Below are 26,508 nucleotides of genomic sequence, written 5' to 3' on the forward strand. Positions count from 1 at the left end.
GGAACACTTCCCAGCTCATTTTATGAGGCTAGATAATAATACCAAAAGATACTGCAAAAGACTATAGACCAACTTCCTTCATGCACTTGGACAAATGAACAAAGCACTAGCAAACCAAATTCAGCAGTGTATGTAAAGGATAATAATAGTGTTGTGCTGGTAAACTGGCTCTCCGGTTGGTGGGGGGAGCCCTCTTTGTACTGATTTCCATGGTGTAAATCTCCCACCATGGCCAGTTGCAAGTTACCAACGTAAGGTCACTGAATGTGGAGTTGGGAAAAGATATGTAGAATCAGCTCTCATGAGCTGGTATAGTCCAGCTTCAGCACGTCATGACCCATGCATAATCTTCCCAAGAATGCGAACTGTTCAACATTCAAAAATCAGTGAACGTACTTCACCATAATAACAGACTAAAGAAAAAGACAAAAAACTGTGAACCAAAAATCATGCTTAGTTCTATACTTAGCAAAATAAGCCAACCCAAACTGATGCTCCAGCAGCTCAGTCCACTTCAGGCCTCACTGTGCTCTGTATCGCTTGTCCCCTGTTTTGCTTCATTGCTTTGATCATTGCTGTTTCTTTACAAACACCTAGATTACACTCTCTTCCCATGGCCACTGCTTACTCATCCAGCATTTTTTAATAGATGCAATGACTCATTGGGAGGAGGGTGAGATATTCCTAGCTCATGCAAAAGATTTACTGAGGTGTATAAATCCATATAATTGGCTCATAAATTTCACACACACACACACACACACACATACCCCCAATGATAAAGAAGCATGTTTGTCCGTTTTTATTTCCAATAACACACTCAGGATATTCTTTGTGAGGACTTTTTTTAAATAGTTACTCTAGTGGGGTCATAGGATGGTGAAATGAAGACCAGTTCTTCTCTACTGTTTTGGGAGTACCCTTGGGTCAAGAATGTTGTTGTTGTTTTTAAACGTCTTTATTGGAGTATAATTGCTTTACAATGGTGTGTTAGTTTCTGCTATATAACAAAGTGTATCAGCTATATGTGTACATATTCCCTCCCTCTTGCATCTCCCTCCCACCCTCCCTATCCCACCCCTCTAGGTGGTCGCAGAGCACCGAGCTGATCTCCCTGGGCTATGCAGCTGCTTCCCACTAGCTACCTGTTTTACATTTGATAGTGTATATATGTCCATGCCACTCTCTCACTTCATCCCAGCTTATCCTTCCCCCTCCCCATGACCTCAGGTCCATCCTCTACTTCTGCGTCTTTATTCCTGTCCTGCCCCTAGGTTCATCAGAACCTTTTTTTTTTTTTTTTTTTAGATTCCATATATATGTGTTAGCATATGGTATTTGTTTTTCTCTTTCTGACTTACTTCACTCTGTATGACAGACTCAAGGTCCATCCACCACACTACAGATAACTCAATTTCGTTTCTTTTCATGGCTGAGTAATATTCCATTGTATATATGTGCCACATCTTTATCCATTCATCTGTTGATGGACACTTAGGTTACTTCCATGTCCTGGCTATTGTTAATAGTGCTGCAGTGAACGTTGTGGTACATGTCTCTTCTTGAATTATGGTTTTCTCAGGATATATGCCCAGTAGTGGGATTGCTGGGTCATATGGTAGTTCTATTTTTAGTTTTTTAAGGAACCTCCATGTTCAACATCAGTAATCATTAGAGAAACGCAAATCAAAACTACAGTGAGGTATCACCTCACACCGGTCTGAATGGCCGTCATCAAAAAAATCTACAAACAATGAATGCTGGAGAGGGTGTAGAGAAAATGCTGTTCTTTTTAAAATCTTTGTATCAACTCCTGACACACTGCTTGGCACATAGAAAGATTCACTGCATGTTTGGATGAATGGATGAATGAATAAAAGAGAATTTTGAGCATCCCTCACTTGCCGAGGCTGTTAATTCAAGATTTTAGTGTGAGACTCAAATACTCACCGTGGAAATGGCTATTCCTTGAGAAGAATGACAATCCCAACTCTACTGTAGTGATCTTCAGCATTTCTCTGCTCATTTCAAAGACATAAAGTGAGGGGTGTGGGAACACAGTAATTAAAATTCCCTAGAGAACTTCTTTTAAAGAGATCTGGACCACCCATATCATTTGAAAAAGTACTGTGGGGCTGGCAGAGTGTTAAATGATGAATACTGATTACAGCTATGAGACTAGCTTTAGCACTGTTTTGTTGTGTGTAAGGGTTTTGTGTGTTGTTCATACCTTCAACATGTTTGCTCTCTGTACTCATACGTTGATTCTTAAACATATTAATGGGTGGGGGGGAACCTGGAACACGACTTTATTCATTTAAGTTACTACATATCTTTGAATTTTGACATACCGTTGATCATATCTGTGATTTATTTAATGCCTAAGTCTCGATCATCTGCTTCACTATGTGATTTCACTGAGATAGAAATGGGGAGTGGTATGGTAACATGAGTTAATATGGTCTGTGAAATTTCAAAGATTGTTTGCAGGTGGGCTGTGTCTGCTTAATTAAGAAGGCCAGACTGGGTGGGATTACTTGTCCCCAGAGGAGGTCAGGCTGAGACAACTTCTTCTGTTTACATGAACTAAACTTTTGAGTTTCCTGATTTGCCTTTCAGCTTTAAAGAAAAGAAAGAAAAGCTTTAATTATTTAGGAAAATGGACATTGTCATTCTCCCCCTAAATCCAGGTTTTTAGTTAACAAAAACATACCAAATCACCCCTCAGCACAATTATCCTTCAAGCTCAGAGACTTGTCTCAGCAACCTCTTGTCATCAGTAAGTTAATACTTGCATCGTAGTCAAGTTTGGTTTCAGTGCCCTGAATACCAGAGTGGTCATCATTTTCATACTGAATCAGGTGTCTGTTTATTCTGATTTTACTAAAGGAAGTTTTTCTCCATCAGGGATGGATGAATGAGATTTACAACTATGATCCAGAAACGTACCATGCGACTTTGACACATTCAGTTTTTGTTCGACTTGAGGGTGGGACCGTAAGGCTTTCAAAGCCCAATAAAAATATATCCAGGAGGGCAAGCTACAATGAAACAAAGCCAGAGGTGACCTACGTCAGCCAGAAAATCTACGACCTGTCCGACAGCAAGGTGAGCCCAACTAATTTGGAAGCTTAGATGAATGAAAAGCATTTGGAATCTTGGACACTTTACTGTAATTTTTCCCCTTAAAAGGTTGTGTGTTTAAAGTATGAGTGTAATTTAGAGCAGTGCCTCTCAAACATTAATGTGCATATGAATCACCTGAGCATCTTTCAAAGTACAGAATCTGATTCAGCAACTATGAGTAGGGCCTGAGAGTCTGCATTTTTATGAGCTCCCAGGTGATATCCATGCTGCTGGTCCACAGACCATACTCTGAGAAGCAAAGGCATCATACACTCTTCTGACTTTGAGAGTTAATTTTTTTGGTCAAACAAAAGCCACGTGTGGTGGTGCTAGGCTAATAACTAACGCAAGCTCTGTAAATGTGAAAATTATGGAAAATTATGCAAAATAACCACATTTTGATAAAGTATACTTCTGCTTTTGAGAAATGTAAATTATTTGTTATTCCAAAAAGCTATAGGTTCTCTTTTCTTATAAATCTTGTGAGTGATCTTTGAGTTTCTCCAAAATGGCAGAATTATTTAAAATAGTTTTTTGACGAATTTATTCTTAACTTGTGGTTGATAAACTTGAGCTTCCCATCAGGATCTAATTTGATAAATTCTTCTTTTTCCCCCCAGCTTAAGTTTGGCCCAGGGTCATTAAACTCAGTTGATATCCAAACTTAGTTGATGATAATCCATTAACTAATTATTCTGCTACTGTTACCTGAAAATCGTAGATATTTGTAACTCGTGCGAAATTCTTGAATATCTACTTTCTGGAATTATTTTGAAAGATAAGTCATTTCTAAAAATTCTAGTTTCTAAAGTCATGTTATGGACAGGTGGTAATTCTTTCACGTTCATCATTTTAGTCAAAAATACTATGAAGTTTGCATTTGTGCTCTGCACAGTAGTAATGCACAACGTAGCCAATTCTTAATTTAGAGTGTAAATCCTTTCCCTTTCTCTGTAGATTTATCTTGTGCCTAAAAGTTTGGCTCGAAAGCGAATCTGGAATAAAAAGTACCCCATTTGTATCGAGCTTGGTCGACAAGATGACTTTATGTCTAAGGCCCAGACTGATAAAGAGACTTCTGAAGAAAAGCCACCAGCTGAGAGGGAGTTGGGAGGCGAGGACCCTAAGAAGCCAACCCACCCTCAGGAGGGAACACGATCTGGCCAGCGAGATCAGATACTCTATCTCTTTGGGAGAACTGGCCGAGAAAAAGAGGAGTGGTTTAGGAGATTTATTCTGGCATCTAAGCTGAAGTCGGAAACCAGGAAGCCACCTGGTGTCTCTGGAAGTAAACCAGGTAATGACATGTGTGTTAAATGCTTATGTATTTTTAAAGGGCCCGTGGGAGAATCAAGAGAGAGTCCCGGGTAGGAAGAGAGGAAGACCACCCTGAACTGATGACTGTCTGCCACCTAAGGTGTATTCATGGGTTATTTGCCTTCTAGGCTGCTCACTGCAGTACTTTGTACTGAATCATTTAACCAGTGATGGAACCATCTGCAGATGTATTTTTTTCGCCTTTGCTGGTTCCTTAAAGATTATATCAATATTTATGTTTATGTACTGTGGCTCCTCTGAGGGAAGCAGCAGAAGGAGAACCCTAGTTATAATAAGAAGGCCAGTGAGAAGGCAGCTTATGCTCTCAAGCTCCTGGCCTTCAACTGGCCTCCACGCCTGAGATTGCCATCGAAGCACAGAATCCTTGGCCTCCTGACTCACTGCATTTGCCATCGATTACCCCGCCCCTCTGCTCATTTTCTATCCCTCTGTCCCATGTACTTTGCTTGGAACAGCACTGAATCTCTCACCGTCCTCCAGACATACTGTGCCCTGTCATTGCTTTTTGCATATGCTGTTCCCTCTACCTGGAATGCTCTTCCCCCACCTAGGCCGGGAAAATGCCAATTGTTTCTTCAAGGGGCAGTCCAGAGGTCACTACCTGTGAAGGTCACTGCTGGAGGAAGCGCCTCTCGGCTCTTGGGCAGAGGGACTCACCCTGTCCCTTCTGCCCTGAAAGTCCTTTAGTCATGCTTCAGTACAGTGCTTATTACAGAAAATTGTGATTTATTTGCCTAGGTGCCCGAGTTCAAGGGCAGGGACTGTGTATGTCTTATTATTCTTTTTAATGTGGAGTTGGCCCAGAGAAAGTGCTCGATGAAAACTGTGTTGAATGAATGAATGAAAGATGTTTGTCCATCCACAGCTTATGGCAATTCCAGTTAGCTTTCTGCCCACTTTCTGTGTGCCCCTTGGGCTGTGTCAGTCCTTCATCTGACCCCAAGAGAGCACCAGAAAAAAAGAAAAGGTGCCTACCAGATATGTATCATGGCTCCCATTCCTCTGAATTGTCTTGAAGAAGAATAAGAACTGTTCTAAAAAGTTATCTATCATTACAATGGAAGGTGTCTTTCAGGGTGGGAAATAACCTTATAAATATGTATATTTTAGATAGTCATTTATAGCATTTTAGCTGCTTTTCAGCTGTACCCAGTGGAGTTTGCTCTGTGTTCCATTTCCTTTGCCGTCGTTTTCCTCATCTGTGTTAACAGCCATCACTTCTTTGCTCCAGGGGTTTTGCCCTCACACAGCAGACACAACAGTCCCTCGGGGCACCTGACCCACAGCCGCAGCAGCAGCAAAGGCAGCGTGGAGGAGATCATGCCCCAGCCGAAGCAGAAGGAGCTAGCGGGCAGTGTACGGCAGAAGATGCTTCTGGACTACGGTGTGTACATGGCCAGGTGTGTCCCCCAGGAAAACCGAAGCCCCCAAAGGAGCCCAGCGCAGAGTGCGGAGAGCAGCCCCACAGCTGGGAAGAAGGTAAAGCTGGCTGCCTGGGGGTAGCTTTTTTGCTCTTAGATTCGTTTCCTCATACATAAGCCCTTTGAGCGCCTCTTTTGTACCAGGCCCTGTTCTAGGCATTGGAGACACAGTGCTGAACCAGACAGATGAGGGCTGTGCTCTTAGGGAGCTTGGACTGTAGTCAGGGAGACAGCAAGCAGCAAACAGCAAACATCAGGTGCCAATAAGCATGAAAATAAAGACAAATAAGGGAGGATGGAAAGTGGCCAGAACTGCTGTTTTAGATTGGGGTCGAGGACAGCCTCTTTGAGGACGTGACATTTGGGCAGAGACCTGACCAAAGTGAGAAAGTGAGCCCTGGCGATCTGTGTGAGAGGAGCATTCCAGGTGCAGGGACCAGAAAGTACAAAGGCCCTGAAGCAGGCCTGTGGTTGGAGTATTCAAGGAACTGTGGTGAGGTCAGCGTAGGTGATAGTGAGCAAGGGACAGAGGCAGGGCCTCGTCAGATCAATTCCTCGTCTGATCAGGTCATGGGAGGCACTGGGAGGGTTTTGAGCAGGGGCTAATGTTGATCTGACTTGAGTTTAAAAAGTCATGTGGCTCTCCATGGAGACTGGAGAAGGGGCAGTAGGAGGAAAGGGCAGTGGGAGGTGATCGTGGCAGCAGAGCATGGGGCTAGGCTGAGGTGGTCATAGCAGGCGGTGAGAAGTGGCGGCCTTGGGGATACTGTTGGAGGGGAGCTGGCTGGATTTGCAGATGAGTTCCATGTGGGATGGGGAGAACCAAAGGAGTCAGAGATTACCCCTAGCTTTTGACCTGAGCAACTGGGCCATCAGTAGGGAAATTCACAGAATCATTAGCAATAGAGGTCTAATTCCTTAATAACCATTGTATACTCAAATTCTCAGACTCCTCAGCTCTGTCCAGGGCTTTTGAAGGTTTACCATATGCATTATTTGCAAAATGTAACAAGCTGGACATTGACTCAAGATCATTTGTGATAAGATGACTAATATAAGCTGCCATATGTCAGACTCTGTCAGACACTGTAGTAGAATTACTCTGATCCCTTGAACAGTCTTGCAAACCAAGTGGTATTCTCTCCATATTATAGATGGAGAAACCAAACTTCACAGAAGTTAAGTAGCTTAATGTCACAGTTGCTAAGTGATGGAGTGCACGAAACCTGATCTGAGACTCCGAGGCCCTTTGGCTGCCAGGACTGCCGTCTTGGTGGGTCATTCTCGGACTGTGCTTGCCCTGAGGCCTCCAGCCGCTACGCCCCCTCAGGTTCTGAGGCACAGCCTCCCGCCCGTGGAGCACGAAGCCTGTTTCTTCCATGTTCAGTTACTAAAGTGTTTAACCTCTTATAGTGACTGTATTTCTGTTAACGGGAAGCATTTGGTACCATCCTCTTTGTGCTTTCAGGCTTTAGTCATTCTGTTGACCCTCTTCAGTGTGGAAGAGGCCCCAGAACCTTCACCCAGCCTACTTTGTCAGGGCCAAAAAAGACCATATGCCTTTGCTGGCCTCTGACCCACCGCCTCCCCCTCTGACCTAAGTTACCAGCTAGAGTGGGAAGCAGACTTCCCTCTAAGCTAGAGCGGGGTAATAGAAAACTGCTCTGGAAATGTCCTGTTTACCAACAGTGAGTCCCACTCCCCCTAATTCCCTTTCTGCCTGGGCTGTCAGCTGTCTGGATTCTCATTAGACTCAGGAAAATCAGAAGGAGAATTGTGTGATGTAAGAAAAGGATCTAATAAATAAATGCTTGCTTTTTAAAAAAGAGTTCTGTAAATTAAAAAAACAAAAGTTTTAGAACATCGCTTCCTCAGTATGTGTTACATGTGCCTGTTGTATCGTGTAATCACTGGGGTCTGTGGAAGCCGCAGGAGGGCCTGGGAGGTCCTGCTGGCACAGAGCCTGACCCCTCAACCTTGCGCTGCTGTCGCTGGGGTGGGGTGGGGGTGTCTCTGGTACAAACCTTTTTTCCAGGTACTTAGCACTTAACCCCTTTAAACACCAGAACCTTCTTTTCATCTTCTAAGTTAAGTCTGATTAAAGTCTTTAAAAACCACATTGCACTTCCTGTCCCCCTTAGGCAGAGCAGGCAGGGATGATTTAATCTTTTTCCTGGTGATTTAAAGACTCAATACAACACATGGAAATTCAGGCCTGTTGTCCTGCAGGGCTATCGAGGTCAGGCCTTTCACTCCCGTCTGAACCATCCCAGACCACAGACTCTGCAGCATTTTCTGTCACTTGTCTGTTGGCTGGTGTTAGTGTGTGTCCTTCTAGTTGCCTTTCCTTGAGTGCTTATCCTCATCTCCCACCCCTACCCCTAATCTAATGGTTCTAACCTGCATGGGCTAGGCAACCAGAGAGCCAGAATTGTGTGAACACAGGCAACTGTCTTTGAAAGGGGGGCTTTTGAAGCAAGTGCGTGAGGTTTAGCGCTGGGCTCCCACGTCCACTTGGCCTGCCTGAAGCATGTGTGGGCCGCGTCCACTCTCAGGAGTGGTCTGGTAGTAGAGACAGTCATGAATGAGGTATAGGTGTATGTTTTAGTTATCTATTGCTGTGTAACAAATAGCCCCAAATGGGGTGGCTTAAAACAATAACAGTGATTTATTTTGGTGACAGATTTGTAATTTGACTGGGCCTAGCAGTGAAACCTTCTCTCTGCTCCATGCAGTGTCAGCTGGGGAGGCTGGACGGGGGGCTGGAGGACCTGCTTCCGAGATGGCACTTGCATGGCTGGCAAGTAGTTGCTGGGTGGTGGCTGGGAGCTCAGCTAGGGCTGGGGGCTGTGGGCCTCGGTTCTTCCCCATGTGGCCTGGGCTTCCTTCAGTGTGGTGACTGGGTTTCAAGCACAAGCGTCCCTAGAGAAAGAGCCAGGTGGGCTTTTTATGACCTAATCTCAGAAGTAAAGTAATGTCATTTCCTTCCTGCTCCATTAGTCAAAGTAGTCAAAAAGCCCTCCCAGCTTCAAGGAGAGGGGCATAGATTCCACCTCTGCTGAGCTGAGGGAGTAGCAAATTCTTAGAAGAGCATCTGGGATGGGAAGTATCATTGCACCATTTTTGAGAAATAAGGTCTGCTACAGTATTTATTCCTATGCTCTTTTTATTACTTTTCATGCTTTCCTTTTCAGTGGAGATAGTTCTTTACTAGTTTTATTTCTCTTTAATTATGTAATTCGAGCAAATGAGGACCTTCCCCCACCCCCTCTTTAATTTTCTTTTCTTTTCTGTGCCTGTGAAGCATTAACATGGTTCCAAAAACCAAAACTGTACAAAGACATATTCAGAAAAGTGCCGTCTCCCCCGCCCTTTTCCTTCTATTCATCCATGCCGTCCCCCCCACCCCCACCCCAGTAGTGAACCGGTCTCATTAGTCTCTGGCTCATCCTCTCTGGGTTCATTTCCCCTCCTGTCTTACTCAAAGGGTGGCACGCCATGGATACTCTTTTGCACGCTTTTTTCACTTACCAGTACATTCTGGAAATCACTCCACATCGGTTCTTAGATATCTCCCCTTCCTCTTGTTTTTCAGCAACTGCAAAGACTGACTCCATTGTGTGAATGTTCCATAGTATATTCATTCTCTTATATGGGCATATGGGTGGTTTGTAATATTTTGCAATTACAAACAGTGCTGCAATGAACAACCTTGTATATGTGTATTTTTGTGTTGTTGGGGGTATAGCTTCAAGGTGATATCTTACGAGAATGTCAGAATGTAAACTCACGTGTAGTTTTGTTAGATACTGCCAAATGCCTTTGCATAAGGGTTGCACCAGTGTGCATTCCCACTGGTAATAAGAATGCCTGTTTCCCCACAATTTTGCCAAATGTGAACCTTTTGGACATGGTCATTAGTGCTCATCCTTCCTGCCAAAGACAGCCAGGTTATTTCTTTGGGTTCATATTGCCTCTGCTGTCATGAGTCCAAGAGGAACTGAAAGGGCTCAGAGACACAAAGGAACCTTTGACACCTCTTCAAGTTACACTGTCACTTCATCAGTGTCGGCACCACCCAGACGCTTACCCAGGGTAGCACGCCCCCTCCTCTTCTATACAAGGAGCTTGGAACACAGCACCAGCCTTTGCCCCACCCTGCTGCTGCTTCTTACAGGCCATGTTCAAAGCATCTCTCACCCTGAGGGCTCCAGGTCTAACGGCGCCTTCCACACACTCAGCCTCCTTTCTCACACATGGCCCAGTGCTAAGCTGGGTCAGGAGGTGAGTAGGGCCACTGGTGGTCAGGAGCCAAACCAATGTTGAAAACAGCCAGTGATAATTAGTAGATGTAGACTAGGTTTGTATTAAACAATGCTAGAACACTTCTGGTAGTTATTCTTACCCATAATAATTAAAAACAAGTTCGGGGGATTCTGAAGTCACTTTGGAGCTCAACATTTGAATTATAAAATACTGCTCTTTTGGAGGAAGGACCTGGTTCTCCAGATGTTTAGTGATTAGTGATCGTCGCTGAGCCCTGACTTGCCCTTGTGACTCCGCTTTATCTCACAAACACAGACTGTACCAGCCTCTGAAGTCTCCAAACCCCTGTGATCTTGGTGCCATTTTCTCTCTTCTCAGGCAGCTTCACCTCTAGAATAGTGAGACCATGAGGCTGACTGAGGAGACCCAGAGCTTGATCATCTTGTTGGTTTGAGGAGAAGATATAAACAGCAATTAAGAAAATGAAGAAACTCTTTTAAGAAATGTCTACAGGTGGGATAGTATTACCCCTAGTGTTGGTACCTCAGGAAGGGAGACCCCACGGGCAGCCTGTGGATTTACTCAAAGGTGTGAGGCCAGGGAGGCTACTAGTTCTTTATGCCCTGAAGCAGCCTGCCTGGGAGGGAGGACCATTGGTGAGGCAGCGCTGTGCTTGTTCACCAAGTGTGAGGCTCTGGTGTTCAGATCACATCAGGCACTGCCACGCTTCTTTTCAATGGAAGGTTTTCAGAAATACTTAAAGGTCATGTAGGCTGCCCCAGGTTTGGAGAGTCCTGCCTTCATTATTGCTAGTTCCACTAATTATCTTGTTACCTACAAACTGGATCATAAGATACTACATCCTGTTTGGTGTTATCAGGAGATAAGAACTCAACAAAGCAAACAGGAATCAAACAGAAACCAGGAAATCTTAATTGGCAGAATGGTTTCCCAAGGCTTCCCCTTTCCAAGCTCAGAGTCAGCTTTTTAAACATTTAAAAGTAGAATTGCAAAGTGTTTATCATACAATAAGTAAAAAATATAAAGCCATATATCCAATTTAAAAATAAATTTTAGGAAGGTTACAGACAAGAGTGCCAAGACAGTTCAGTGGGGGAAAGAATAGTCTTTTCAACAAATAGTACTGGGGCAACTGGACATCCACATGCAAAAGAATGAGGTCAGACCCCTCCCTCACACCGTATACAAAAATTAACTCAAAATGGATCATGGACCTTAAGGCAAGAGCTAAAACTATGAAACTCTTCAAATAAAATATAGGAGTAAATCTCTGTGAATTGGGGCTAGGTGTAAAGACTTCTAAGATAAGATACCAAAAATACACACAACCAAAGAAAAAATAGGTAAATTGGACTTCATCAAAATTACAAACTTTTGTGTGCAAACAGTACTATCAAGAACGTGAAAAGACAACCCACAGAGTTTGCAAATCATATGTCTAAGGGTTTTGTACCCAGAATATATAAAGGACTCCTGTAATTCAATAATAAAAGGTAAATAACCCAATTAAGAAATGGGCAAAGGATCTGGATAGATATTTCTGCAAAGAAGATATACAACTGGCCAGTAAGTGTATGAAAAGATATTCAGTCATTAGCCATCAGGGAAATGCAAATCAAAACCATAATGCAATGCGACGTCCAAACCACTAGGATGGCTAGAATAAAAAAGACAGACGATAACAATGATTCATGAGGATGTGGAGAAACCGGAACCCTTGTAACAGTGGGAATGTAAAATGATGCAGCTGCTGTGGAAAGCAGTTGGTGGTTCCTCAGAATGTTAAACATAGAGGTTTGTGATCCAGCAGTTCCACTCCTGTGTGTATATCCAAGAGAAATGAATGGAAATCTAGGTCCACACAAAAACTTGTACACAACTGTTCATAGCAGTGTTATTCACAATAGCAAGAAGTGGAAAACAACTCAAATATCCCTCAGTTGAAGAATGGACAAAGTGTGGTATATACACATAATAGAATATTATTCCATAATAAAAAGGAACGATGTACTGATACATGCTACAGCATGGATGACCTTGAAAACATTATGCTTTGTGCAAGAAGTCAGCCACAAAGGAACACATATTGTGTGATTCCATTTATATGAAATGTCCAGAATAGGCAGATTCACTGCGACAGATATGTGGTTAGTTGCCTTGGGCTGGTGGGGATGGAGCTGGGAGGAATGGGGAATGACCACTCGTGGATACAGGGTTTCTTTGGGGGTGATGAAGATATTCTAAAATTGATTGTGGTGATGCCCTCACACTCTGAACATACCAGTACCACTGATGATGCTTTTTAAATGGGTGAATTGTATGGTATGTGAATTATATCTCAATAAATCTGTTTTTTAAAAAGGATACAAAACCATGTTAGTTATGCTTATTTTTTAAAGTTATGTATTCTTAAACAAAAAAAAATATATATATACACACATTGAAAACAAACTGAAATATAGTTAAAATGTTTTAAATAAGTATATCTGGATAATGGGGTTATGGGTGTTTTCTCTAGTAAATATGCTTGTTTTTGTAATCGGGGAAACAGCTAACCGGGAGGGTCTTCCGCTGTGCCCTCTCCTGGGCCAGGCAGCCCTTTGTGAAGCCCTCATGACATCAGATAGTGTGCGACCAGACCTTAGCAGCAAAGCCACCAAGCTGCCTTTGCCCTTAAAAAGCTGGGCTGATCGCCTGGCTATTTGTAATAGGAAAAGTTACACCACAAAAAGTAAATCTGTACTATTTTCTCTTTACAGGTTGGTTTTTAATAAAATATCTCCCAAGAGCTACTCAGACAGTTACAATAGTCTTACTTTAGCTTCGGGCCATTGAACTCTCTAAACTTCATTTTGGAAGCCATTTTTAGAAACGTACCCTTGCTAAATGTACATCTTTAATTGAAATGGAAAAGTGAATCTGCTTCTCACATTCCTTCCTGCAGCCAAACAGCAGCATTAGGAAATGTGTACACATTTATTGTTGACGGTCTTAAATTTGTATGACTCCCATTGGAAATGAGTTCTTCCTAGCAGCCTGTTGAATCCAGATTTTGTTCATAAAGCTGCTTTGATGCATTGTCAGTGTTCTGCTGCTCATGGATTTTTCTTTGTTCCCAGTGAGTCTGTGGAGAGAAGCCTGCATTAGAAAAAGGAACAGTTGAAAAGAAAAAACAGCCTCCTTGTCAGTTATTTCAGAAATTTGTTTCCACATCATATGCCTTTGGCTTGGACAAAAGTTGTGAAATAGCCTTTGTTTCATGCTATTTTGTCTTGTTAAACCTGTTTCCTGTGAATAACTAGGGTTGTAAGGAAAGGTTAGTAAAGAGTCAACTCTCCCACATGAGAAGGGAAAAAGTAACCTCTTCTCTTGTGCAGCCTACAGATCTGAGTGAGACATGCACCGCCCTGCATGGGCAGCCTCTTGGCACTGCCCGGATCCCTGGGGGAGGAGGGTATTGTCCCTGGGTGAGTGTTTACTCAGAAGTCTGCATAGATAATCTGATGTGACTCAAAGACGGTAACCTCAGAAAAGCTAGACCAGATCCCCTTGGGGTGGGGTGCAGATGTTCAGGCAGAGAGAAAAGCGATTCCAAAAACCGCGTACAGCCTGAGGCATGACTAAGTGCTCGCTGGGCACAGGCTTCCACTCGACCATCCAGAACCTGGTGGTAGAGATGCCTCGGTTAATATCAGAAGCCTTTACAGCACCAGAAGAGCACAGAGAGGGGACCCTACAGCCATTCACACAAGGCAGCTAGAGCCATGTCTTCTGAAATGCAGGGACCAACATGTATTATTTTTTAAAACAGAGTTTAACTTTTTTTTTTTAATGAGACTCGCCGACATTTATAAGGGATAACTTTGAAAATACCCCAATTTGAAGGACTCCTAGAACATAGGATATCCCTACTTATATGCAGTAACATTAGACTGAGAAATGCAGGTGAACCCCCAGGCCCCCAAAGCGAGAGACGGCACAAGCCCTGATGAGAGTGGAGGACAGGTGGGTGCTGGGCAGCCCTCCAGGCCCTGCACAAGCTCAGTGACCAGTTCAACTGAGTCAGACCCTAAGGACTCCAGGCTTCAGAAAAATCACACATAGGTCCCTGCCATAGACCTTTAGGACACTCACAGGTCATCACATCTCTAAGTGTCAAATCCACAAGCACCAGGCCACCCGTGTACTCTGCCCCCGGCTTAGGACACAGCTGTGCGGGGGCGTGGTCACGGCTGCGCAAGACAGACATCACCGGTGTGAGTGTGAGCCCACGCTGGAGCACAGAGACGTGAGGTGTCTGGTGTAGGTGATGGCTGCAGGCAGCCGTGAGGGCAGGGCAGATGCATTTGTACAAACCGTACAGGGAAGAGAAAGGGCGAGCAATCCACAGATTCCTGCATTTCTAGTTCTTTTAGTCTTTGCTTTCCAAGGCGAATTGTTTCTATAAGGCTATCACCTAATTAGAGACCTCAGAACAAGGCTATGTCTGTCACGCCCGGGCCTGGTCACGCCCCCTTCCTCCCACCGGACACAGCAGGTGGGAGACAGGGAGGAGGCTGTGAGTCAGGCTGTGCTGATGAATCAGGGGCCTCGGGCAGGGTGCTGAACAGTTCCGAGTCTGTTTGCTCCTGCCTGAAATAGAAGTAAAGGTTCTGTCTTTCCTGGGTATTGTGAGATGTAAATGAGGGAACCTGAGAAGGAATCCTATCATAGGGCCTGGCGTGGGGTCAGTGGACACCACCAAGCATTACCTGCACTACCACACCGTCCGTGGGTGTCACGGCTGCTTCTCCCTTCTGCTTCACCCCGACCCTGGCCCTCTCCAGGCAAGAATCCATGGTCTAATTCTTAGCCTTGGAAATTGGAGGCTAACAGGGTTTGCTCTTTTCCAACCTTGCACACTGGCCACAACAGATGTTTTAGGTGGATTGTATCAAGTGGAGCTGAAGCCCAGGGTGTTTCACGGGGCTGAGATGGGTGAGAACAGCTGTAGGAGTTTCACAGAATTCCTCTTTCTAATCCAGGGCTGTGGGTCTCAACCTCACCTGTTCATTACATCAGTAAGAGAGTTTCTAAAAATCCTCATACCCACTTAAATCAGTATCGCTGGATACAAGACCCAGACACCAGTATTTCTAAGCACTCTCTGCCCCTCGCCCAGGAGACTCATGACCTCCCAAGAGTCAGGCTGAATGTGAGAGTCCTGGGCATTGAGAAACTCTGGGGCTGCCTGGTGAGACCAGCTCGACGGTTACATGTCCTGGGAGCCTTAGCTGGAAGAAAGAGAGGCAGACGTTTGATCAGATGTGTCATTGACTTAGAATGTTGGTACCAAGTTAATTTGGGGGGAGGGGAGGGGTAGGGTAATACGGCTGAGCTAATTGTATGAACTATTAGCTGGTTCACAAGAAGACTGGTAGAAGAAGAAAATAAAGAGGAGTTTTTATCTGTGAAGGTGGCTTTTGTTTCTCTTTTTCTATTCACTGATACAACGTGGGACTTGATATTTATAGGGAAGAAATACGACTCACGTGGCCGGTCCCCCTTCTCTAGAGGGAGGGACCTTCAGTGACTTTATAAAAAATAAGCCACTGGCTTGCTCTCCAGTTGCTTTCTAGTTAATTCTGGTCCTTTTTCTTTTACCAGTTGCCAGAGGTTCCACCCTCTGAGGAGGAAGAACAGGAAGCCTGGGTGAATGCCTTGCTTGGAAGAATGTTTTGGGACTTCTTAGGAGAGAAGTACTGGTCTGATCTGGTGTCTAAGAAAATCCAAATGAAACTCAGCAAAATAAAGGTATTGTTTTCCACCCAAGAGGCTTCCGATTCATCACGTCTTAATTTCTAGAAGTTTTGTACATTATATCCTAAGTGAAAAATCATTTGGTTTAAAACGTATAACAAATGAGAGTAGTAAGTTCGTATCAAATAACACATCTGGGGTGTGACCTTGACCATAAGACTAACTGCCTCTGGGGATGTAGTGAATGTTCCTGTTTATTTTTTCCCCTTCTGTTGCCCTCATTGTTATTCACTCTGGGTGAGAATCCAGAATTTGGTTTGGGAAAATGGGAGCTGTTGCAGCTGGTTGGTTATATAGGATCGTGTTATCTTTAAGTTAGTAATGAACTTAAATTGTATGGCCGACAGCCCCCCCAGCCTCACAGTCTTGGCCACACAGCATGTGCTCTGAGGAAAATGCCAGACTACTTAAGACCTCTTTCCCAACTCGCTCTCCAAGCTGGGAAAGCTACCATTGCACTCTAAATGTGTCTGCATTTGACCTTTACTTCTGGCCAGATGGTATTTTATTTTGGGCGCTCTCTTTGCTGAAGAAACAGTCCCGGTGCTGATGTAGGCCCACTTGGAAGTGAGTTTAAACTTGCGTAAGTAGTCTTCACAGTTGCCACTAAGTGACTCATTTAGTACCACCTTTACCGCCAGCTGAGAGACCTTATTTAGGTTACTTAGAAGTAAGTTTTTGATCCATTGAAGACCCAACCAAGGAAGAGTCACTTTGGTCCCCAGATCTTCACGGAGAGCTCACACAGTCAGCAGCTTAAGTCAGTGGATCTTTCGGGTCATAGATACCTTTGAGAAGCAGAAACATATGGACCCTTTCCCTAGAAAAATGCTCTGTGACACAAAATTTTGCCCATGATTTCAGAGAGTTCAAGGACTCCAGGTTAGGAGACGGTGAGTCACGATACAATTATGTTGGAAGAAAATGTGGGCGTGGAGGAGCTTCGATTTGATTCCTGTCGCGCCTTTGGGTCATGAACAGAGCCTTTCCTGGCACAGTCAGGCCGCTGTCACCCCTTCCCCAGGCCCTGATGAAGAGGCGGGGCCTCCTCAGCTGGAGGGGCAGGTGTCGGGAGGGCTCTGTTGACAAGCGTCAGCGTGTTTGTGTTCTTCAGGCGAGTGCGGGTCGAGTGCTCTGCAGCGGGAGCAGGAAGCAGTGTTTGGAGAGGAGAGGCTAGCAGCCACCCTGGAGCTCGCTCAACCTCCTCCTCTTTTTGGGAAATGACGGAGGGATCAAGCTCCCGGGTTGAGGCGCACGGGCAGGGCTGGTGCTGCTGTCTTCCCAGAGACTGTCATGGGTGCTTCCCTGAGCAGGAGGGCTCTGGGTCCTGGCGACAAAACAGGGCGTGCCTGAGCTGCAGAGGGACACCGCTCTCACTGCTACACACGTTCCAGTACTGACTCTTGGAGCGGGTGTCGGAGGGCTTCTCTCTGGCGCTGGGAGTCCTTGGGGCCAACCTCCACCCCGGATTGAGAACCGTGGGCTCCCTCAACCCAGAGGAGGTTGACGAAGGTCTTTCCTTTTCACCTTCTCCCTTCGCTGACCCTGTGGGCTTCTGCAGGGTACAGAGATAAACTCTCGTCTGTGTTTTGAGGTCAGAAGTGCTAGGGGGTTAGGGTGGGGAAAGTGGTCCCCATCCAGCAGCGCCAGCAGTTCAGAGGTGGGGGCTGTACTTCCCCCACTGGCAGCCTCAGCGCCTCCCACCCTCCACCCCGACCTGAGCTGCTGTCCTGGGAGGTGCCCTGAAGACCAGAGGGGACCCTGGTGATGGAATAAACAGGAGGGCAGTGGGAGATTACCCCCATTCTGAACCTGCCATCACCCCTGCCAAGAGAACACGTACTATCACCACATATCCAGGTATCCCTGGGAAGTGCTGTTCCTTAAATACAGTAGAAATATAGTAGTGAGTATTGGTTAATGGCCGGTCAAGAACCAGAATGGCTGGAGGAGCCTGAGCTGCCCCTGTGACAAAGGTCCCCCCCGTCTCCTGGTCTCCTTGAGGGCCTGACATATGGAGGGCACTTTGCCGGCTGCAGTGATTGTCACCGTCACCCGTGATAAATACCTCACACTGTGGAAGAGCAGCCCTGTGTGTGTATCTGGTGCCCGGTGATGGGTTTAAAATAAGCTGAGTTTCTGCCTCCACAGCAAGTACACCCTGGGCCTTGGCCGGCTGCTCCGGCACCACCTTGGAGCCCTCAGTAGTTATGGCCTCTGCCCATGTCAGCAAATGCTGCTCTTATTGCAACGGCTTCTAACTCAACCCCCACCAACCTGGAGAACGCCCAGTCCCCAGCTGGGTTTACCCAGGAGGGTAGAGAACACACAGTGGGTTCCCGTCTCACTGTGGTGCCCTTAGGGTGGGAAGAAGAGAGTCTCTGGTTGAAAAGAGCAGGAGGGGGAGTGACCTTTCCTTGCCTCCCCCCCACCCGACAGGGCAGAAAGGAAGCAGCTCTAGGGCCTGGTCCTGAGTTTTGATTCACATCAGAAATCTGAGCAAGGAGGGAGTGAGGGGGTTGGTTAGAAATGTTGCGGAGTCTTGGAGTTGGGTGCTCAGGTGAAGAAGTAGGAAACGCCCCGCTGGCCTCCCCTCCCCACCCTGCTTCCTGGTGATTAGTGCCCGTCCCACCCCTGCCAAGTGTTTCTCATCCCCGCTTCCTTCAGTTCCCTCCTCCATCTCAGGCCCTGCCTCTGCCCTCTCGGGGACTCCAGGGAGCAGGATGGGGTGGGGAGGGAGGCTGAACGGGGCGCCAGGAGGGGCCCCATGTTCTCTGCGTGCACTTCCCTGGCTCAGTGTCCACTCCTGTTCCCATAGAAACCTGGCGTGCCTCAGAAGCACTGGGCATTAGGATGACAACAATAGACAAAAAGGATGGGGGCAAGGGTGCAAGATTTTGGCTACATTTTTGGCCAAGTATCATTCTGTAGGCTGAGTGGGAGGCCAACCACCACATAACATTAATGCTTTGGAAAAAGGTTTTCCAAATAAAGCAACCACCAATTCAAAAGGCACATTTGAATACTGTCTCTAGTCACATTTTGTCCATCTCAGACATCATATCCTCTTTAAATTAACACCTCCATTCCCCACAGAAAATCAGAGACGAAATTCCCTGACTGGTGAATCCTAAAAGTGTCTAAGTTTCTCCGCAGAGAGACAGCTGAAGAGGTCCAGCCAAAATAGGCACTAAATTCATGTCTGGCTATAGATGCTTCTCATTTTATGGGAAATGTTCAGCATATGTTCAATTTTTTTTAACTCTTACATTCTAAATTTTACAAAATTATTCTAATGTTCAACTGGAGCAGTCCTTATGAGAATAAGAAAATTCTGGGGGAAAAGAAAAGAGAGGGACTTGCCAGATTTAAAAATGTATTTTAAAGCTACAGTAACAAAACCACTTTGATACCAGTAGGAAACAGTGCTCAGTACAGATTCCAGTGCAATGGGAATCCCATAATGAAAGGTGGCTTTGCAGGTCAGTAGGGAAAGATTTGGTTGTTTAAAAAAAAAATAGGTTAAGACACCTGACTAGCCACTGGGAAAAAAAATTAAGGTGGATTCCTAGTTTACATCTTACATTAAAATTAGGACTGGACTAAAGATTGTTTTTAATGTATATACATAAATCCAGGTCAAGGAAACATAGGTCAATTAATTCTCTGCTCTTGAGGTGAAGTAGGAATTTCTAAGCATGATACCAGCACTCTTACGTTAGTTCACTTAGAGTAAATTCCTACTGACAGCTGTGTTAGTTGGGGTCCCAGCGGAAAACATATGGCACATTCAGTGCAGCAAGCTGGGGAAGGATTTCTGAAGATGTGGGCCGTTGTAGAGAAACCGAAAGGCACAGTGCAGCACCCCAGGGCTGGAGCGGTGGGGAGCGGTTAACCCAGACTCGGGCAGGGTGTCTAGGTGGAGGGGGCTGCCTGTCTGACAGGAGCTGTGGTCTTCAGTAGAGGGAGGGGACAAATGCCTGACAGTTCTCCTCTCCGTGTACCCCCCCGCCCCCCGCCCACTGGTGTGTTCCACTGGCCAGGCCCGACCAGAAGCCAGAGGAGAGGGCAAGAGTCCATCGATGCGGTTCCCGCAGACCAGCCTCTTGGGATGTAGTGAGGAACTCGATCCCAGAGGGGCAAAGGGAAAGTGTCCAGCACAGGGTCAAGGGATGTGATTTTTTTTTTTTCCCAAGGATTTTAATACATGTTGTGAGTTGGCCTACAGGAAATGTTGTAGTGATTTCCTAACTCCTCACTAGTAGTCTAAAAGAGGCCAATTTTCCCAGCCTTCAGCCAACTCTGGGCATTATTAACCTGACCAGCATGGCTCGTTCCTTCTCCACAGTCTGGTCTCTGGCCACACGCCACCCTCAGGGAAGCCTTCGCTGACCTCCTTATCCAAAACGGTTCAGCCTCCCTCTGCCCCGTTACCCACCTTATCTTCTCTGTAGCACCGGTCACGCTCTGCAGTTATAGGTTATTTGTCTGCTTATCTGTCTGTTCCTGCCTTTTCATCATAAGCCCCACGAGAGCAAGGACCTTGCCTCTCTCGTCCGCGGCTCTGTCTGTAGTACGCTGCCTAGTATATGGTGTATGCTCAATAAATTTTGGTTGAATAAATGTGTCCCCAAAACTTTGACCATTGTTCCCTTTGAGAGTATGTTGACTTCTAGCATTTACCAGGTTCCTAACGAGTCTCCTTGGTTGTTTCCTTCTGTCCTCCAGCTCCCCTACTTCATGAATGAGCTAACTCTGACGGAGCTCGACATGGGAGTAGCTGTGCCAAAAATCCTTCAGGCCTTCAAGCCTTACGTTGATCACCAAGGTAACTCTTAACTGACTCCAGAAAGGAGTGGAGCATTTATATGAGCGTTAGAGTGTTGCCGTCACTGCAGATTGAATACCAAGGCTTTGTGTTTGGAGGGAGTTGGGGGCATTGTAACCATATTTGATGTTGCGTGTCTTCTGTTCTTAACGGTCACAGCCTGAAACCGGCGGGGAGTAGATCAGGACTCCCACTCCAAGCCCTTCTGGTCTTCTGGATCCTTACAGGTCCTCCTCCACATGCCAGTTAAGGGGGGCCCGGCCCCGCATGGTCACAGCCCTTGCCACGGTGAGAGGCAGTGGCTGCATTTCAGGCCCACTTACCCCTCGTGGCTTCTCGTCTGCATGTGCCCCTCCCTGGATTCTTACTGGGAGCTGCCCCTCCTCATAAGTAGTGACATCTTTGCCTTGCCTTAACCTCTAGGATGCAGATTCTTTGAGCTTCATGTTTTATTCTTTCTGTTCCTTTCCACTCCAAGTAGGCACTCAGTAAGTGTTTGAAAAATGAAGACATATATCGTTGGGCAGTATTTTGAGAGTAAAGGCTCTCTGCTGGAGGGAAGTTCTCTGATTTGGTTTTTAAGACATGTTACAGACACATTATTTATGCCTACCTGTGTATGTGTGCATGTGAGAAGGTGATTAAAATGTGTGGAGAGTTTGAATACAATTATGATGCAAAGATTTATGTGTATTTTGTGGCACCTTGACAGAAAATTTAGTACCCAGGAGTCTGGTGAAAAGACGAATGAATTAGGTAGGCAAGAATACTCCATGAGCAGAAAGGGAAAAACCTCCCTGTCATGGAAGTATTCAACTTTTTTTCTAGAATATCCCTCTCCAAGTGAGCCTCTTTCCACTTAAACTGGATTTACATTCTTCCTCAAAAGGCTCAGGAACAAAGTAAGGGAGAAAATAATTACAACTTTTCAAGAGAGTGATATTCGTTTTGAAGTAAATATTTTGTAAGGTTGATAGACTGTAGCATCTACTTTTGTCTCTGTATGGCTGTATCAGGTGGCTCTTGAACGTATGTAGTGAAATCAAGTTCTGTGTTGTATACATTTGATGTAAATACAGAGAGTTTTTTTTGTTTTAACACTACAACTAGCAGCTCTAACAAATCTCTCTAGCCCTATTTCAGCTAACAGTGAAGTCCATATTTCCAGGTCTTTAGCATCCCATCGATTTCAGAGAACGATAGACCAGAGAACTATTTGCAAACCCAGAAGTCCACCTAATAGCACGTCGAAATCACCTGTGACCACTCAATTGTGTCTACACTTTGATGAATCTGAGTGCTCCTAGGTTTAGTGAATTTCTGGTTCACTAAGAGTAAAACTAGAAAAAATTCTTTGCAAATGGTCTAGCTAGAGTTCTTTCAACCACATGTGAAATTTAAACAGCTGCATTATCTATGTGTAAGGTGCAGAGCTAGGATCTTCGCGCCGACGGCATTCCAGGGCTGCCTGGCTCCCTCTGGCTCTGGGGGCTCTAGGTTGCCCTTTGCTCTTTGCCTCTTTAGGAACTGACTTGTAACGAGCTGGTAAATGATCAGGTAACATAAGCCTCCTGAGAGTCAGGCTTAAAGAAGGTAAATAATACGTGTGCATGCTTTATTTTCTAATGCATTAGCCGTCTCTTATCTCAGAACTGTCCTTTGTTGAACTAGCAGAAATTTCCAATGCAAGGGGAGCAGGGCCATAGCTGGGCTTTGCGGCATCTGAGAAGCGTCCCTGTGGCTGTGAACTCTGCAGCCTCCCAGGGCAGCTTTGTAAGGCTTTGAGTGAAATTCACTAAATGCCTAAGTCTCAAGTCTCTTTCCCGTTCCTCTGGAGCCAGAGCTGCATCAAGACGTTTTATTATATAGATCAAAGCTTTTGCCAGTTTTTAATCCATTTGAGGCTTACTTAACTCCTTTCAGGGCAAGTTCTAGAGATCTGCCTGCTTTATGTAACAAGGGAAGAAATGTTACTAAAGAAAGGAATGATAAAGCCTGTGGATTTTAAAAGTTTGATCAAATTAGGTTTTTCCAAGTCTGCCAAGGCTACATGTGATGGTATAACAGAAATGAACATGAAGGGACAATGCATCTTGGATTCCATTGCTCTAAGAGAAACCTTTCCTTTGGGGGGAATGAAAATCAGGAGTGACGTGTTAAAACTGACTCTGGAAAGCAGAGTTCACCTTTCAGGGAACTGCCCCCTAGGGTGAAGGGGGCTTTGACTGCTCTCAGGAGGGGGCGCCTCCCAGGGGATCCCCCTACACACCCCACACCCTTATTTTTGGTAATATTTCCTAACTTGTGCTTGTTTGTTGAAGGCACATGGCTTGGGAGGGATATTTGGGCCAGAGCTGCTGGATCGCTCCAGCCTCAGGATGCTCTTCTTGAGGCAGCCCAGAGCGGCGGTTCTGAGCTCCAGCTCTGGGGCCGCACCGCCGGGCTCACAGCTCCTTGTCCTTGGGCAAGTTGTTAACCTCGTCACTAACTCACTCCTCTCTCGGGGGGGAGACTGATGGCACCCACTTGGTGTCTTAAGTGAGTTAATACATGAAAGGCACTCGGAAAGCATCAGGTGCCAAACAAGCTCTAAGTGTTACTGTTGTTATTTTCACCAACATCATCGCTGCCTTCACTGCTGCCGCTCTTGGAGAGTTTAGAATGTGAGTGGCTGAGGTGTTCAGTTGGCCCATCCTACAGCTTGAGGCTGGCAGGTCCTCCCAGAACAGATGAAGGGAAAAGGCCATTCCTGCTTCCAGACACACAGCCAGGTTCTAGTGCAGTGGATAAGGGGAAAGGACCACCGTTCCCAGGACCGAAACCGTGGCCGGAAGGTGGAGAGGATCTGAACCTCGGAAACTGGCTGTGCACCTCCTGTCTCTGACCCCTGCCCGCTCCACACACACCTCACCGTGGGGTGGGGGGTGGTCTCCTTCCTTCCCTACAGAGCAGGGCCTCCCCCCCACTCCTCATCCCCACCCCAGGCTGCTGTCCCCGGGGCCTGTCCTCGGGGGGCCTCCAGGCCAAGCCCTTTCCAGTTGTTTTATTAACTCTGTTAGGGTAATGTTTGCTCCTTCGTTCATTCAACAAATACTCATTGTGGGGAAAACCCGAATATTTAGAAAAGGGAAAAGGGAAACATTACCCATCGTTCCACCATTCAGAGATAGCCAGGATGACCATTCTGCTACATTTGGTACATTCTTGGTACATTCTCTCCTAATCTTTTTTCTTATGGATAAAAATTAATTAAAAATGTATAGCTCCTTTTTCAAACCCTTAAAGAATTGGGCAGATTGACTGTTTAGACTTGGGAAGGCAATCAGAGGTTCTCTAGCAGGACCCTGCTGTGTTTAGATGCATAAGCCAAAGCCCAGACAGGGCGTGATGTGCCAGAGATCACTCAGCAGCCTCGCTTTTCCATGCTGCTCCGCAGCTTCTAGGCCAGAGCCAGAGGCTTGCCGCGCGTACCAGCTCCGGGCCAGGCCACTCGCGTTTGGGCCCTGCTCCTTCATTATCCAGCAGCAAGGCCTTGGGGAGGTTTCTAAGCACTCAACACCTTGAGCTTCTCATCCATAGAGTGAGGATGGCAGTAGCCTCTCCCCTGTTGCTTGTGGAGGAGATTAAACGCTTCATGTCAGCACTCAGAGAGCACACGTGACACGCGGGAAGCCATCGGTCTTCGTTACTGCTGCAGCTGCTGCAAAGCTTGATGAGTAGAATCTTCCCGAAGGGGTTTGGTGGGGACCCTCGTCTGTCAGCCAGGTTCTTCTCTTCCATGCCTGGGACTAGTGACCTCAGAGCAGTGCCTGCAGGGGTGTCAGCAGTGTCAGAATGAGCCAAGGCTGTGGACTGTGACCCCTCAGGTTCAGATTAATTAATTTAGTCTTCAGGGCTTTTGCTACGCGGAGTTTGTCTGCAGATGGTCATTGAGCGTCCACGTGGACAGAGTGCCGCGTGGCACCGTTTTTGCCCTGTTTCAAGATACCCGATTAACAACCCGAGTTTCCACCAAAGGGCTTGGATTCTGTGGAAAGATGACCATGTCCCACAGGAAGAGGAAGCTGGTCTGTCTTCAGAGATGCCTGTAGTTGTGTCTGGCAGGTCCATCATCTACATTTGTCTTCCAGACCTTGATCTGTGGTGCCTGGTGCCTTTGTTCAGTGCTGGGACTGAAGCTACTCTGCCAGCGGAGTATTGCAGAAAAGTGGAACCAGGGCAGTCTGTGAGCTGTCTGTTCCTCTGGCTACACCCTCATCAAGAGGGCAGCTGCCTGAGGTCGGTCACGGTGACAGGGCCAGACTGTGGGGCTCAGCACTGAGAAGAATGGCACATATACTCTCTGACCAGATCTGTGTTGCACAAGGAAAATATACCTTTTGTGGGAAAGGGAAAAAAAATACTCATTTGTGGAACTTGGGTTGGGGCGGGGAGGAGAGACTCTGATTTGGGACTGTGTTAACCTTGAAAGGTGGAGCTGTTTCCAAGAACGGTTACAGGTAGACAAAACCAAAAATGACATCTGTCCTAGGGTACACATCCAATTACAAGGAATAATACTAGTTTTCTGCAGCATCTGAGTGAGCAGTATGGCACCAGTCTGTTTGCCAGGGACGAAACGGTCACTGATGTGGTCGTCTAAGAGCTGAATAACTCAAACATCTGTTCTTGGTAAAATCAGTGTATTATTAAATCTTCCATTTTAAGAGCTTTTGTTTTTTGGATGCCAAATGTTGGCTTTCAGAGTGAAAATCAGCCATCAGTTATGGGTACAGGGATAGTGGAGGAGCAGGTAACATGAGCCAGACCCTGTGAGCAAGGCTTTAGGGCCTCTTACCTCCTCCTGAGCAACCCCTGCCCCATTAAACCTGTTCCAGTGAGACTGAGGCCTTTTAGCTATTTTAATAGTAAATATGACAGTGAACTGCTGAGTGAAAGTACTAGATTTATTCGAGCACGGTAGGACTGCTCCTGAGGCCATGGAGTCTATTAAATCAACTACCAGGGAGAAGGCGGAAGAACCTCTGTTCTACTCGTCTCTGGTGACACGTACCAGGGCATGTGTACTATCTCTGCTGGCATCTAGGTCTGCTCTGCACCAGGTGGCCCAGGCCGTCGTTACTCTTCTTCAGGCATAAACTTCCAGAGGACAGGGATTCACTTCAGTGTCTTGAGCTCTGATAGCTTGCGTTAAGAACTAAATAAACATTTTGAGGTGGAGCGAGCAGTAGCTTTTGCCACAGTCTGAGTAGCAGTGGTGGTAACTGATCCTTCCCTCACGAGGCTGAAGAGAAACAGAAAAACAGCCCTCCGAGCTCCTCAAGTCCTTGTGTGAAGACTGACTGAAGTTTGTCATGTTCATTGTTAGTTGTGTTTCCCTTGTAGCCAGTGAAGGGCCGGTTTTTTAGGGACTTGTTGGTAATCAGGTGCCACCCTTCGCCACTGGACAGCCTCACAATGTGAAGACCCCTCATGTGGTGGAGATTGTTACGGACTGAATGTCTGTGTTCCCCCCAAACTCATATGTTGAGGCACTAACCTGCAATGTGATGGTATTTAGAGACGGGGCCTTTGGGGTGATTAAGTTTAGATGAGGTCATGGTGGGATTAGTGCCCTCATGAGAAGAGAGACCAGAGAGATAGCTCGCTCGCTGTGCCACATGAGGACACGGGAGAAGGCGGTTGTCTGCAGGCCAGGAACAGAGCCCT

The 26,508-nt window shown here is 46.0% G+C and overlaps 1 protein-coding gene across 2 annotated transcripts in view; it reads left to right on the forward strand.

The window, feature by feature from the left end:
• The window catches only part of TEX2 (testis expressed 2), a 105,469-nt gene that overhangs the window by 61,618 nt on the left and 17,343 nt on the right, over positions 1-26,508 (forward strand). For both annotated transcript variants that reach the window (XM_030843320.3, XM_060290107.1), the window contains exons 3-7: positions 2,908-3,108; positions 4,084-4,423; positions 5,696-5,943; positions 15,819-15,965; positions 20,700-20,799. In XM_030843320.3, the coding sequence (XP_030699180.2) occupies positions 2,908-3,108; positions 4,084-4,423; positions 5,696-5,943; positions 15,819-15,965; positions 20,700-20,799 (1,036 nt within the window). The remainder of the gene's footprint in view (positions 1-2,907; positions 3,109-4,083; positions 4,424-5,695; positions 5,944-15,818; positions 15,966-20,699; positions 20,800-26,508) is intronic.

The sequence above is a fragment of the Globicephala melas genome, chromosome 20 (genome assembly GCF_963455315.2).
Source record: "Globicephala melas chromosome 20, mGloMel1.2, whole genome shotgun sequence".
Classification (NCBI taxonomy): Eukaryota; Metazoa; Chordata; class Mammalia; order Artiodactyla; family Delphinidae; genus Globicephala; species Globicephala melas.